The 15345-nt window shown below is 41.5% G+C and overlaps 1 protein-coding gene across 3 annotated transcripts in view; it reads left to right on the top strand.

Moving 5' to 3' along the window:
• NPHP1 (nephrocystin 1) overlaps positions 1–15095 on the top strand; it is a 38251-nt gene extending 23156 nt beyond the window's left edge. The window contains exons 16-20 of one of the 3 annotated variants that reach the window (XM_077814163.1): positions 1321–1420; positions 3117–3229; positions 9824–9897; positions 11697–11741; positions 13601–15095. In XM_077814163.1, the coding sequence (XP_077670289.1) occupies positions 1321–1420; positions 3117–3229; positions 9824–9897; positions 11697–11741; positions 13601–13879 (611 nt within the window). In that variant the 3' untranslated portion in view covers positions 13880–15095. The remainder of the gene's footprint in view (positions 1–1320; positions 1421–3116; positions 3230–9823; positions 9898–11696; positions 11742–13600) is intronic. The other 2 variants (XM_077814164.1, XM_077814166.1) reach the window with 2 other exon arrangements.
• The last annotated feature ends 250 nt before the right edge of the window (positions 15096–15345 follow it).

Raw genomic sequence — 15345 nt, 5'->3', positions numbered from 1 at the left:
TTATTTTACAAACAATGAGGAAATTGACTTTTTTCTAAACTTGTTACTGATAGTCATTCATGACAATGTATTATCACCATTATCTATAGTATCTACAATTATGTCCTTCAAAGGGAGATAAGCAGGAAGAGACTTGTAATAAAACAAATATGTGGCAGGATGATGATAGTTTTTATTGCCACTTTTTTGTAATAACCTACATTATTCAGACTTGGCTTCAACTCACATCAGAATGAGGTTACCTCAGACAAATGGCAAACTTTTTCTTTTATAACATATCCTTCCAAATAAGCTATCCATGCCCTGATTATCTTAAATAGACCTTAGCAGTGGAGGGCACAACCCAGCTTCCATTAAATTATCCCTTTAAATAGTACCACAAATGAAGGGACGGAGAGAGGTTGTTTGAGTGCTGGCTAGGAGCATTCTTCTGTTTATGTGTCTGAGTGAATTTGATCTTAACGTTGACCTAAACAATTATGACACCAGCCAATGTTACTCTTACCTTGTCTTAAGAGTTTCATGATTTTTAATAGTTGAGTTTTGGTTTTTTTGTTTTTTGTTTTAAAATGGATGCATACAATAGTGTATTGTTTCTTGAATTGCACTTAGCAGCCTTAAATAAGTTACTTGTTATGGTATATGTAGCGTGTGTGTGCATATCCTCCATTGCGGTAAATTAAATTTCACCGTAAGTGGGTTCAAATGATGCACTGTCTATATTTTAACTAGGGGGTGCCCCCAGTGTTCCTCCTTCACTGTGATAAACCTATTTGCCAGAGGTGCTTGTTGTTGCAGGCCGTGGACAACCTTGGCCTCTCCCAACTCCCTCCAAACAAATGACCTGCTCTTCTCTCTCTTTGTTCTGTCTCATTTGCCCCTCCCCTTCTTACCATTGTTTCAAGGGTCGGATCAACAGGTTGAAAGAGCATATGTCTCTACTTTTACTGAAAAATCATATACTGGTGCCAAGCTTCCCTTCATAGATAAGCACTGACTTTGCTATGCATCTCTCAAGCATAAGATGCACCCAAGGCTACACATTATTTAAAACAAATCAGAAAAAAGTTCTTTGGTACTTGCTGCCTAGATCATGAGGTTATGAGATGTTGACTTAAGAATTTGCTAATTTTAAATTATTTTTTTTCTTGGTTCAATATCAGAAAGGAAGTTTCCTTTTCATGCTTGAAAAGTGGACTTGGAAACTTAGTTTCACTTTGCCATGAGCATATTTAAATGTTCCTTTTCATTTTATAATACTCTAGCTTCAAAACATCTGATTTAATTTTTGATGTTTATTTCAACTGTTTATATCTTAAGCAAGCAGTGGTGTTTTCCATCAGATGATAACACTAAAGAAACAGCCTCAACTTCTAGTGAAACTGAGATCATTAAGCACACGATCAAAAGGCATCCTGAAGTAAGTGTTCTACGTATGGAAAAATAAAGTGAAGATCTGTCCATGATACTTTGGGTCAGTGGATCAATTCTAATTTAATGCATAACTTGCAAAAGTTATTCACCAAGTTTTGTCTGTATTTTTTGTTTTAGAAAGCTCTCTATGTACTTACATAGCCTCAGTTACCATAGTATAAACACATATTCCACAAATGTTAATCAAACCATACAATTCATGAGTTGGGGAAGTGTTGTTATCAGGCAGATTGAGTGACTTCCCTGAGGTCACACAGGAAAACTGCCAGAACTGGAAACTGAAGCCAGCCTCTCGAGTCCTTGTCCACTGCCTTAAGTACAAGAGCATCCTTCCTCTTTATAGGTCCCCTAGTGGAGAGAGTGCTTACCCCAGAAGTGTAACCTCTGTAGAAAACAGTGACCACTGAGGCTATGTATGTTCCCCTCAAAGAACTGAATGTGTGGTACAGGGTTACATGATGATCATTGGCGGAGTCTCCTGCTAATGGAAGAAGGATCAGGAAGAACTCACAAGACCACTGCAAAGGATGAGAAAGCAAGGAAGTTAGCTCCCTTAAGATTCATTTCCTTAGCAACACTGCAGATGTTGATAGTGACTTATCACATATTATTGGCCCACTGTGATTTTTCTCTCAAGACAAGATGTCCTTCCCTAGAACAGCTTCAGTGGAGGAATCTAAAAAATGGGAGTGGCATTAATGGAAGAAAGTGGCCAAACACGCTCTCCTATAAAACAGCAGATACTGTGGCTTACTTGGTGGCATCACTGTGATATAGAGAACAATTGGCTTCACATTCAGCTTTTCCTCTGGATGTACAGAGTTGGGGTGTCCTCTTTGAGGGACTAGAGTTCTTTAGCAAAAAAAAAAAAAAAAACTGTGAAACTGAAGGCACTTAAGGATTCAAACTTCATACAAGTCTTTGGGTTTATATCGGGCTGAAGCTAGAGGAGCCAAGGCATTTACCCCAACTGAACATCTGGCCTAGATTTTGGAAGTCAAGAGAATATTTTTTGGTGCTTTGGTGAAGGTCAGCATGTGGCATGTGTGTGAATTAAACATAGGCACATGGAGAACTCTTTTGGCCCTTAGAATGTACATGGTTACTATTTCAAGATTCATACATAATTTATACTTTGTATTGGAGAGTAAGCTTCTTTAAGAGTGGGATCTGAATTTAGACGGAGAATACTGCAGCAGTTGCTATATAAACTAATTTGGCAATTATGGCTTGATCCTCCCCCTTTGTAGTCAATGGGTGTTTTGCCACGGACTTCATCGGAAGAAGAATCAGACCCTTTAAAGAACAATTTAGTCTCTCCAAAGTGTCTCCTGAGTAGGGTTTAAATATGTTGCTGCCTGGGAAAATTCTGAAATTAGATGTGCATTTTAATGACTGTTCTTCCATTTACACAATCAAACTCACAATACTTTTGACTAGCTCTCAATTTTTTCCTGATTCTAAACAGTCTGAGTCATTTATTGGTGGCACTGAACTGCTTCTCACAGTCTATGTATAAAACACATGGTCATAGTGATGGCTTTGTGAATCTGTAACTTCATATAATATATGTTTATTCACATACATTGATATGGCTGTAATATGTTTTCCAGCTTATGGGAATGCATTGCATGAGTTGTTTTGAAAACAAATCTATAACTTTGTATTTCTCTTTCTAACAGTCTGCTACCAGAAACGTTAATTGGCAGTATGTGCTACATTCATCTCTTGATATTTTATCGACAAATTCTCAGTGATGTGCTCCTGAAGGACAGAATAAGCATGCAAAGTGCTGGTAAGAATTGTTGTTCTAGTGAAAAAGAGTCAGATGGGAAAAGGTAGTGTTGGTACTCTCTGCTTCTGGTCACTTTTTCAGGAAGAGAATGTTTGCAGAATTACTAGAAGTTAGGCCTAGCAGAATATAGTATATTACATGCACCCAAGTTTGTATATATTTTACTTTTCTAAAAAGAAGTTTAAAGATTTGCACAATGTAATAGATCTCAGCCAATTAGGATGGCAGTGTGTTGTTTTTGTAATGTAATCATTTGTCATTAACTCCAGTTTAAGAAAGATCTGGGGCCCATTGTGTTAACCACCTTATGTTTCCTGCCGTCTTATGCTGTTTAACCTACATGTTCCAATTTTAAGAAGTATGAATGAAAGTAGCACACCGTATCTAGAGTGTATAGACATTCTATAACCATTCAGTCTGGAGGAACTTCATTTGCAGTTTCCAGAGGAAACTGAATGAAACCTCTTCTCCTTCAGGTTTCAGAGTAGCAGCCGTGTTAGTCTGTATCCACAAAAAGAACAGGTGCCACAAGTACTCCTGTTTTCTTCTCCTTCAGCCATTTTTAGAGTCCCTTGTTTCTACTCAAGAGTCTTTTTTTAAAGTTTATTTGTATTTGTATTTCAGGCTAGTAATATTTTAACTTGCATCAAATGAGTTGTCATATTTGACTAAAGTTCTCGCAGTGGAATGCAAACGTTGCAAGCATAGTTTTTTCAGTGAAGTGTAAAAGTCTACTGTAAAAAATTATTTTGAAAAAAGTATTTGTTGCAACACTTGTGGTCCTTATTCACCAAACATTCACTGAGGAGTTAGGAATTCCTCATCACTCAGAATCACAGTGTTGCATTTCCTATGTTTCCAGGTTATCTCCAAATTCTGCTACAATGCTTTAACAATGCTGAGTATGCATTTCTGCAGTGTACAGCATGACAGGGAATGTCCCTAAAGGAGGGCTTTTTTCACTCTTGAAAGTGTTTACAAGGGCCTTTAACTGTCAGGATCCAAACCTAACTTGTTTATTTTTGATGTGTATATTCTCATGATATCTGCAAGCAAACTGGAGAGTGGTTCTATCATTATGGTTAATAATTCTTCTCATGTTTCCCTAATCATGAGGGTACGTAGGAGAGGAGTAGAGGAGCTCTTAAAACCTATGTCTGACAGCAGAAAGAATAAAATCAATGAATCTTAATAGATACAGGTTCAGACATATTCCTTTCAGTAAAAGTATAACAATTTTACTGTGTTCTCTAATTGTGACTATTTAAAAAAGCCACAATGTAATACATTAGGAGTGTTAACCATGGTGTAGTAGGTTGATATTTATTTATACTTTAGAATGAGGCTTTCTTCTCTATCTCCCCCCTAGACTTTCTAAATAATGTACAGGCTACTCCCAGGGTAAGGACTTCTGTAGTGCTCGTACCAATAAAATGAAGCCAACATTTCTAGTTCATATTTAGATACCCAAATACGTTTAATTTTCAAAGGTGCTCAAAGTCATAATTCCCATCATGGCTTCCCGAGAGGTAATCTGTATTGTGGATACTCAGCACATCTTAAAATAAGACCCTTTCTTTAATTTTTAGCATATATAACCTCTCATTATTATTTTATTAAATTAGACTCTGAAGATAAAAAACCAATAATCTACTAAATGAGTTTAAGGCCAGAAGGGACCGTTGTGATCATTGAATGTGACCTCCTGCTTAACAGCCCAGAGAATCTCACACAGTGATTCCTGCAATAACTAATAACTTCAGTTTGAGCTATAGCATGTCTTTTGGAAAGACACGGTCTCTTTATTTAGAGACTCCAAGTGATGGAGAATCCTCCACATCTTTAATAAGTTGTTCCAGTGGTCAGTTACCCTTACTGTTAAAAGTTTCTGCCTTATTCTTCTTTGAGTGTTTGCACATGTCCATTCCACTATAGGTGTGTGCGTGCCTTGTGCACAGTTATCAGAGAACTTTTTCCCTCAGTAGTACCTGTTGGGGTGGGTTGAATGCTCTCTGTCACCACGCGCCACCGTGTGCCAATATAAGAGGGCAGAGCCATCCCTCAGTTCTTTCTATCGTCAGTGACTGTAGGAGTGCTTCCACTCTTGCACAAGTTTATCTCGCTCACTCTTTGTTTATAGTCTGTTTCTCATTTAATGCTTAGTAGTGAGTTTATTTAGTATTCAGTTAGTGGTAGGCTTTTAGCTGCTAGGTCCGTTTTGGACCAGATTTGGTTTTCAGGACCAGAGTCATGCCTTGCTCCCCAGCGTTTAAGTCCTGCTGGCCCTGTGCCAGACTGATGCCGGTCAGTAATCCACACCTCAGCTGGGGGAGGCCTAGGCCAGTGACAAGTGTTACGCTTGTAGAGGGTTTAAGCTGTGCTCAAAAAAGAATACAGCAGTGAGGCTTACGTGTCTCCTTATGAAGACAGCACTTGGTCCTCCATTGGAGCTGTCATGTTCAGAGCATTCTCTGAGAGGGGCATCAATACTTAGTGCCAGGGCTTTGGAGCGGAGCCCGGGGCTGGAGCGTGGAGCAGCTCCAGAGCAGAGGAGCTGCAGGTTTTTGCCTGGAGCTGGAGCAGAGCCGAAGAACAGCTCCAATGCCCTGGCTAGTGTGCCTCCTGAGATGTCTTCAGCTCCACGTTCAGTGTCTCTGGTACCAAAGGAGAGACACAGAGCTGCCAAAGACATGGTACCTTGCTCAGCAAAACTTTTGGTACCAAGGCCCGCTAAAAGCAAGGCTCCTGCCAGGGACTCTGAGGGAAAGCATTCCCCAGAGTGCTCCTCTTCTGCAAAGGGGGGCTAGTTGACTCTGGAACCTATGTCAGGTCCGTCAAAGCCAATCCCTGAAATTTTTGTTAATCAGACCCAGGATCCAGTTCCAGTACTGACGACACTGGAAGCCTATGCTGCCGCCAGAGATCTAGACACCTTCTCTAGGCTCCAGTGTCCCTAGTAACGCAAGAAGGGTTTCAGCTGCTATCAGCAACTGAGATCCCTGCACCAGCCCTGCAGAAACATGGGGTTACAGTGCCTAGGAGGCTGGTATCTTCCAGGGGAAAGCCACTGTTAATATCCCTGGTCCACATGGATTCAGCTCCACCATTGTCACGGCACTCAGTCATCTTCATCAGATTCTGAAGTGGGATCTTTCGTGTCCCATACCAGACAGGAAGCTTATCCTCCATCTGAGCTGTAGGGTCCATGAATGTCTCAACAGTCCCTGTAAGGGGCAATGGCCAGCACAGCTATGGGGCCCACCACCACCACCACCATATCAGTGGCTGTTCTGGATGCCATGAGGTGTCTCTCCCCCTCCTAGGACCTCTCCTCATCCATCACAGTTGGCTTCTTCGAGGGTGCACAGAGGTCATTGGCACTGCACACAATGTTCCCCCATGCCCAGTATCAGGCAACTGGAAGTTGCTCAGACAGCTTCTCCTCCAGCAGAGGCAGGTCAGCCATTGCCTCAGCATCCTCATGAAGAGGTGAGGCTGTAGAGATAGTGAGCGATTCTCCCCTGCCAGAAGATTACAAGGCTCATCAAGAACTGCTTTATGCAGTGTAGTTGTAGCTGTGTTGATCCCAGGATATTAGAGAGATAAGATGGTGAAGTAATATCTTTCATTAAATGCTTGGTGCTGGTAGCTATGTATCAAAGGAGATTGGGAATCCATATCTTTTCCTACCTGGGAGACTGGCCAGTAAGGGGCAGGTCTCGATCTCAAGTTCTGTCTCACATGGCAATCATTCAGTCGACCTTCAATGCACTGGAGGTATTACTCAGGACAAATCAATTCTAGAACCTGTGCAAAGAATAGAGTTTATCAGAACACTACTGGAGGCTACACAAGCCAGAGCGTTTGTGCCCCAGTAAAGGTTCCAAACTCTCCAAAACCTATTATTGCATCAAAAAGTGCATCCCATTACCACAGTGAGCACTTTCCTCAGACTTCTGGGGCACATGGCAGCATGTACGTATGTGGTACAGCATGCCAGCCTTCACCTCAGGAGGCCTCAAGGATGGCTAGCGTCAATGTATGCCCTGTTGACATCGTTCAGACAAAGCAATTCACATTCCAGAGGTAGTTTTGTCCTCCCTGGATTGGTGGACAGGCCCTCAGAATGTTAGCGTGGGAACCCCCTTTGTTTTTCTGCAGCTGGCGCTCACACTGATCACAGATGCCCCACCCCTGGGTTGGGTGGCACATATGGGAACCCTACAAACCCAAGGGCTATGGTCCTCACAGGAGCCGAGGGCTGATATAAACATCAGGGAACTACGTGCTATCTGTGTAGCCTGTTCAGCCTTTATCCCAAGTATTCTGGGGGAAAGTGTGCCAGTGTTAATGGACAATACAGCACCTATGTTTTACGTAAACAGACAGTGAGGGGTGCGTTCGTCCCAACTGTATCAGGGGCAGTTCCGTTACCTCAAAGTGATTTACAACCTGAGAGAGTAGAACACACTGGCAGATCACCTACACAGATCTTTCTCTGCTCACTACGAGCCAGACACAGCCAGGCCCATCTTCCAGCTGTGGGAATTCCCCAAGTGGACCTGTTTACAACAAAGACCAACAGAAAATGCCATCAGTTCTGCTCCCAAGGGGGGTCACAGCCCTGCATCTTTGATGGACACTTTCCAGCTATCATGGAGAAACTCCCTGCTGTATGCCTGTCCTCCAAAACCATTACTATCCGGAGTTCTATTCAAGGCCAGGTAGGATCATGCTTGCCTCATTCTAATAGCACCAGCATGGCCTTGCTAGCATTGTTGGTGAGGCCTCTTTCACCTCTCTCATTAGATTCTGATGCGATTTCTCAGGACCACAGCTGCCTTCTCCATCCCAACCTACAGGCCCTCCACTTGATGGCATGGATGCTTCATGGCTAACTAGAAGTGACTCGACCGAAAAACATTCAGGAGGTGCTTCTGAAGAGCAGAAAGCCTTCAACTAGGCGTATTTATCTGGCCAAATGGAAACTGTCTGGTTTCAGCAGAGGTCTCCAAGGCAGGTTTCCATTAACCACATTGTGGATTATCTGTTGCACCGAAAACATCAAGGCCTATCGGTTAGTTCCATTAAAGTACATTTGGCAGCTATTTCAGCATTCCACCCTCCACTGGGAATAGACTGTTGTTTTTTTCCAGCCCCATAACTATCATATTTCTAAAAGGGCTGCACAGATTATGCCCTCTGGTTCAACAACCTGTTCTGCCATGGGATCCCAACCTCATGCTGACAAAGTTAATGGGGCCTCCCTTTGAAGCTGTTGTGGCATACTTCCTACTCCACTTCTCTATGAAAGTGGTGTTTCTGGTTCCAATAACCTCACAAGGGGAGTGGGCAAACTGAGAGCCTTGGTCTCAGGACTTTTGTACACAGTTGCCCATAAGAACAGAGTTTACCTATGTCCTCATCCGAAATTCTTGACAAACGTGGTTTCCAATTTCCACATGAACCAGGAAATGTATTCGCCAATGTTCTTCCAAAAGCCTCATATGCACACAGATGAGCAAAAGCTTCATTTGTTGGACATGAGAAAAGCATTGGCTTTCTACTTCAACCGCACCGGACCATTTTGGTCCTCAGTTATTTGTTGCAACTGCAGACAGGGCAAACGGCAAATCGGTTTCCACTCTGAAGATTTCCTGATGGATTTCCTTTTGCATTCGGTTGTGCTGCCAGTCAGCTAATGTCACAACACCCCCAAGAGTATTGACTCATTTGATTAAAGTGCAAGCAGCATCAGGGGCCTTCCTAGCGCAAATTCCTGTTCAAGACATTTGTCAGGCAGCAACCTGATCATCAGTTCACGCTTTTGCTGCTCATTATGCCATTTCCCATTAGTTCAGGAATGATGCCAGTTTTGGACAGATCGTTCTGCAATCACTGGTCAGGTAGACTGCGAGCCCACGTCTCCCTTATTCTGCAGTGGCGCACTGTGGCAGAGGGCACTCAAGCCATTCTAACTGAGGGAAAATGTTCCCTGACAACTGTGCATGAGGTGCACACACACCTACAGTGGAATGGACGTGGACAACACATGTCGAAGAACAACAGTTATGGAAAAGTAAGTAACTCTTTTCTTTCTAGTCTAATTTTTTCTAGATTCAGCTTCCAACCAATGGATCTCATTATACCTTTTTCTGTGTAGGGAAAACCAGGCAAGATGGATGTTGTTCAGAGTTATGTAAAAGTTATTTGTATATTTCTTTAAATAACGAATACTCCTGAATTAGGCAGTTTAAAATGCCTATTAAACTCTATAAAAAGAATTCAGTGTTTCATTTTCCTGATACATTTTGAAAATGGTCAATTACTAATATTTACTAAACCTTGAGTATTTCACCTTTAAAATGTGGATACAATAGAACAGTACAATAGTTTACATTGTGTTCAATCTGTTAGTCTTTAAGGTGCCACCGGACTCCTCTTTGTTACTGTGTTCAGGGGTACTACTCAAAATCATGAGAAAGTGCAATGATATTTTTAATGCTGAAATTCTGAGTCATTTTTAGTGCGGATGTAATTGTAATCTTACTTAAAATCTCATTAATCATAATAGAGAATTGTTTTCCATTTCAGATTTAATCAGTAATCCTATTTTAGCAACTTTCCCCAAACTCATGGAGCAGCCTGACCTTATGGATGCACTTAGGGTATGTAATACGTAGTATATTGTTATGACACTTGTAGGCTTTTAAGGTATTACAAGTGATTTGGTGAGGTTTTTTTGTTGTCTTGTAAGTAGTAAATGGAAAAAGCAAATGACAGAGAAACTACAGTTCTTTCAAGCATGTGCAGATTCGATGAGCCTACATTCCTTTTTTACTCATTTACATCATAATTAAGGAAGGCAATCGAGTACATGTGACAGAAGCAAAGCAGAAAGATGTATAAATACTACTTCAAAATTTTCCCATAGTGGCTGGAGACGGATTCTTTTGGGAGGGGGGCAAGGGTGAACTATTTAACAGGAAAGAACTGAACAAATGAATTGAAATAGTACAGTTTAAAAGCAGACTTTAATTTTACTAACATCTTTTTTTCATATTTACTGCTCTTCACAATTTGTTAACGGATTAAATTCAACCACTACACAACTGGTGTTCTTCTGTCAGAGAAATGGACACGCCGACCAAGTAAAATGCAGATTTTTGTGGCATCAGAAAGTATTTGGCATTCCAATGTTATCTGCAAAATCTGTAGGGTTTCAATAAAAAATATGAAACCTGTGTAGTTGTGAATATAACCTTGCAGATGTAAACCAGTGCACTGCTGTCTTCCTGAGTCTGCAGACACACTGTAGTAGTAACTCTGAGATGTGAGCTGCCATGATGACCTCAAAGTGGTATTAAGCAAGTTGATTGCTAATCGTCTTAGCAGAAACATTTACTGTTCAGCCATATGGTTGATGCTCTTCAAAAATAAGGTTGCAAATTAAAAATTTACAAATTTTTTTTAATTTAAAACATTTAAATAGTGACAATTTAAATAAATTCAATTATTTGCAGTCTTCAGGTTTTCTCCTTGTCTACACTCACCTCAGTCCAAATTAAGGAACCAAAGTTAAATGTTACAACACTGTTTGGTCACCCAGTCTGAAGAAGGCCCAAACTGTGTTAGAATTGTTTTCTTAAAAAATGATTGACCTTAGATTATTTTTAATGGGGCTCTAACTAGTTAGGGGCAACTTCTGGTGATTTCTATACAATTTGATCCAGCAGTCATTCATTTAAATAATGATAATACACATTTAGATTCCTTAAACATAAGGAAGGCAAAGTTCAGATGTGAACTAAACAAAAAATAAACTCTTATAAAATTCCCCATTGAAACACCGTAGATTTTGGCAAAAATTCCCCCAATGAAATCTAATTGATTTTGGGAATAGACTGAGCTGACTTCATCAAAACTCCCTGCAGATTACCACTGCTCCTGGAAATGACCATAATTATGCACCCTCTTGACAAAAGGGACATGGAAACCACCTTTATTTATTCCTTGAATCCTCCTTGTCCTCTTTGGGTCCATGACATTTCCCAGATGGTGAGAAGAATGTTAGAGTATTGAGTGGGGGGTCACTCTCTGGTCTCCCAGAGGTACTTAAAAGTTCCAGGAAAAACTTTTCTCCTCCCCCTGCTCTCTTTCTCTCTGTCATTTCCCTCTCATCCTTCCAGTCCAAGTCCTGTCCTGCTAAACACGCTTGTTCTGGAGAATGTATGGCAGTGACTAGAAAGATAGGTGGAGGGAGGACAGATCCCAGATTTGTGTTAGAAAGCTCTGCATCCTGCTTTGTGGCCTCGTCTGCTCTTTGATGTCCGAGGACAATACTCCAAGTATCAACTGGATTGAATCAAGTCAAAGAAATGTCTTTTGCAGCTCAAAAAATGTCCTTAAATGCATCTTCACAGTTTTCCAAACTCAGTCTGATGTCAAGTTCTGCATTTTATTTTAGAGTGCTTGGGCAGAAAAGGAAAGCACATTAAAGCGATCAGAAAAGGTAATAACAGATTTTCTCTATGCGATATTAAATTTTATCCAAGCCAAAGGTATTTCTATCAGTGCTTGTAACAGGGCGAGACTCACCCCTGCAGCGCTACCTGTCAGTCGTCCTGGGAATTAGCTCTTTTGACCCAGAGTGCCCTCTGCAGGCTGGTGCCTTGCTGCGCCTGGCCCCCCGTCTCTCCCAGACCCGATGCCCTTTGTGCTTGGGCGCTGCCTCCTGGCATTACACCCGCTCTCTGGGTCTCTCCACACAGGGAAACCCCCAGCCACTATCCCCACCTCGCTTCAGTGGCTCCTGCCAGTCACCATCTAACCCCCTTTCTAGCTGGGGCCGACTGCAGTCAGTAAAAGCCAATCATCACAGGCAAGGGGGGTTTGGACCAGCTGCCTCTGCCTACCCTGGGCTGCATCCTTGCACCTTTCTGGCCTTTGACAAGGCCGCAGCCTGGGGCTTTTCCAGGCGGGAGCTCCCTTGCCATATTCCCCAGCCCTGCTCCCCTCAGGTACTCTATTCAGCTTCCCAGCAGCCAGGCCTTCTCCCTCTAGAGACAGAGAGAGACTGTTTGCTCCTGGCCCACTGCCCTCTTATAAGGGCCAGCTAGGCCCTGATTGGGGCGTGGCCACAGCTGAGGCTGCTTCTCCATTCAGCCTTCCCCAGCCACAGCCCTCCCCCGGGGCTGCATTTAACCTCTTCCGGGCAGGAGCGGGGTGACCACCCCGCTACAGTGCTGTAACTAGCTGGAATAATTTCTGTCACTAAAATGATTATAGTATTTACTTCTAAACTGATTTCTGTCATTAACAGAAATGGGTTGAGAAAAATTAAGTGCTATAAATGCAGTTCTTCCCATCTTTTTTCATCCACACTTGTAGTATAGTATCAAAGCAACAAAGAAGGGATGTGATGTTAGCTTATAATTATATCCAGCTTGCCTCAGTGTTAATATAGGATCGTCATGGGTTGCTTTCAACCCTCATAGTCCATAAATGTAAATATCCTCTAGTGGTTTTTGGTCAGTGTAGTATGACGGACTATTTTGTTTTATAAACAAATAACACTGAACATACATATTTTATTGGCTGTAGGCCACATGCTTTTAAAGTTGAACTGCTAAGAATAAAAAGGTACCCCTTGTAGTTTTGTTGGGGCCTGAACTAAAGGCCATTGACGTCAATGGGAGATTTGGATCAGGTCCTTGACATACTGTATAAAGATTACATCAGTTTTTCCCATAATAAATAAACTTCCCTCCAGCAAAACCAGTGAAGACAAGACTGGAAATCCCTGGTATTTCAAATGTAAAAACACAAACAGGAAAAACATTTTTCTGGGGGAAAAGAAAAGGGGCTTTAAGACTGTCTCTATATGGTAGATCTTAAAGGAGCAGTAAAGGACACACACAGTTTTTCCCTTTACGCTTAACAGTTTCATGTTATTTCCTTTTTTCAGTTAAGCTTCTTTCACAAAGGAGCCCATTTGTATCAAGGCAGTTTTATCAGGAGTGTCATGAAATAGAATTGGTACTTGTTGGCCCCACTGTATTTTAGTACATTAAAGTATAGTGCAAGAAAAGTTAGGGTTAAACATTTTAAAATAAACCAAATTAGGCACACTAAACATCAGTGTACATGATAACAACACTGCTGGCATTTACATGACAGTAATTTTTTGAAGCATCGTGGGTTTCTCAACACCGAGTATCTAAAGATGTTCCTGAGAACTGGGAATAACAGTCAGCAGAATTACTATATCTTCTCATTTTAGTTTTGTACATATGACTCACTAGAAATGCTTTCAAACCACACAGGCTTTTGCGGGGGCCTTTCTGAACGATTTCATTTTCTTACTTTTAGAGAGACCAAGAATTTCTGAAGTCTGTGTTTTTCCTGGTGTACCATGACTGTGTCTTCCCTCTTCTCCAGTCCACTTTCCTCCCAGAGCACAAGTGGGCAGATGAAGAGTCTGAAGCCTCGCGCTGGAAAGTGATTGCTGACTTCCTGAAGCGGAACCAAGAAAAAGACAGTGCACTCTACTCTCTGCTCTCCTCAGAAAGTGTTCACAAAGCTTTTGATATTTCAGAGATCACATACGACTTCTTAGGGCAAGCAAGGAAGAGCAGTGCCTCAGTTTGAGTGGACTTTTAAGGCCCTTACACTGTCGCGTGTACAAGACTAAATTAAAAACATAACTAATCATCTTACCAAAATGAGAGAGGATTATATTACCACATGGGTTGGGTTTATTGTTTGTCCAAAGCATATTTTGCAATCAAATTGTATTGTATATAACAATATTTGCACATCATAAACTTTTTTTTACACAGCATATACTACTGGTTTATAACAAGTATTTTATCTCCTTATTTACATGATTTTACAAAAAAGCTTTGTTTTCATTTTCAAATGAGTACCGTTATCAGTGAAATCCATTGCTCCTCCTGTTTTGTGTAGCTGAGTGTTGTGAAGCAAAAGTAACCCATTATCCTCCTTCAAAAACCCTCCTTAAAACTCTCCTTTGCCGCGATGCCTACAAAAACAGGCTAGGCTGCTGGTGTGCTGAGACCACAACCTGTCATGCTGAGACCAATATTGCCTTATTGTTTCCTTGTACTCCCATATGGGTTTGTCTGCATCCGTCTGTTGTCTCTTGACTTATATTTAGATGATCCCTGCCTCAAAGAGCTGACAATCTTTTTGTTCTATGCCTAGCAACTTGGGATCTTGGTCTATGACTAGAGGTCCTAGGCAGTGCAATAATACAAATAATAAGAACATAATGGCCATACTGGGTTCGACCAATGGTCCATCTAGCCCAGTACCCTGTCTTCCGACAGTGGCCAATGCCAGGTGCTTCAGAGGGAATGAACAGAACACGGAATCGTCAAGTGATCCATCCCCGGTTGCCCATTCCCAGCTTCTGGCAAACAGAGGCTAGGGACACTTCAGAGCATGGTTTTCATCTCTCCCCATCCTGGCTAATAGCCATTGATGAATCGATGTGCCATGAATTTATCTAGTTCTTTTTTGACCCCTGTTATAGTCTTGGCCTTCACAACATACTCTGGCTAAGAGTTCCACAGGTTGACTGTGTTGTATGAAAAAATACTTTGTTTTGTTTATTTTAAACCTGCTGCCTATTGATTTCATTTGGTGACTCCTAGTTCTTGTATTATGAGAAGGAGTAAACAACACTTCCTCATTTACTTTCTCCACACCAGTCATGATTTTATAGACCTCTAGCATATCCCCCCTTAGTCGTCTCTTTTCCATGCTGAAAAGTCCCAGTCTTATTAATCTCTCCTTATATGGGAGCTGTTCCATACCCATGACTATTTTTGTTGCTCTTTTTCTGAACCTTTTACAGTTCCAATATATCTTTTTTGAGATAGGGCGACCATAGCTGCATGCAGTATTCAAGGTGTGGGCATACCATGGATTTATAGAGAGGCAATAGGATATTTTCTGTCTTATTATCTATCCCTTTCCTAATGATTCCCAGCATTCTGTTTGCTTTTTTGACTGCTGCTGCACATTGAGTGGATGTTTTCAGAGAACTATCCACAATGACTCCAAGATTTCTTTCTTGAGTGTGAACAGCT

The sequence above is a fragment of the Eretmochelys imbricata genome, chromosome 3 (genome assembly GCF_965152235.1).
Source record: "Eretmochelys imbricata isolate rEreImb1 chromosome 3, rEreImb1.hap1, whole genome shotgun sequence".
In the NCBI taxonomy this organism is placed as follows: Eukaryota; Metazoa; Chordata; order Testudines; family Cheloniidae; genus Eretmochelys; species Eretmochelys imbricata.
This window is presented reverse-complemented; position numbering and strand designations above follow the sequence as displayed.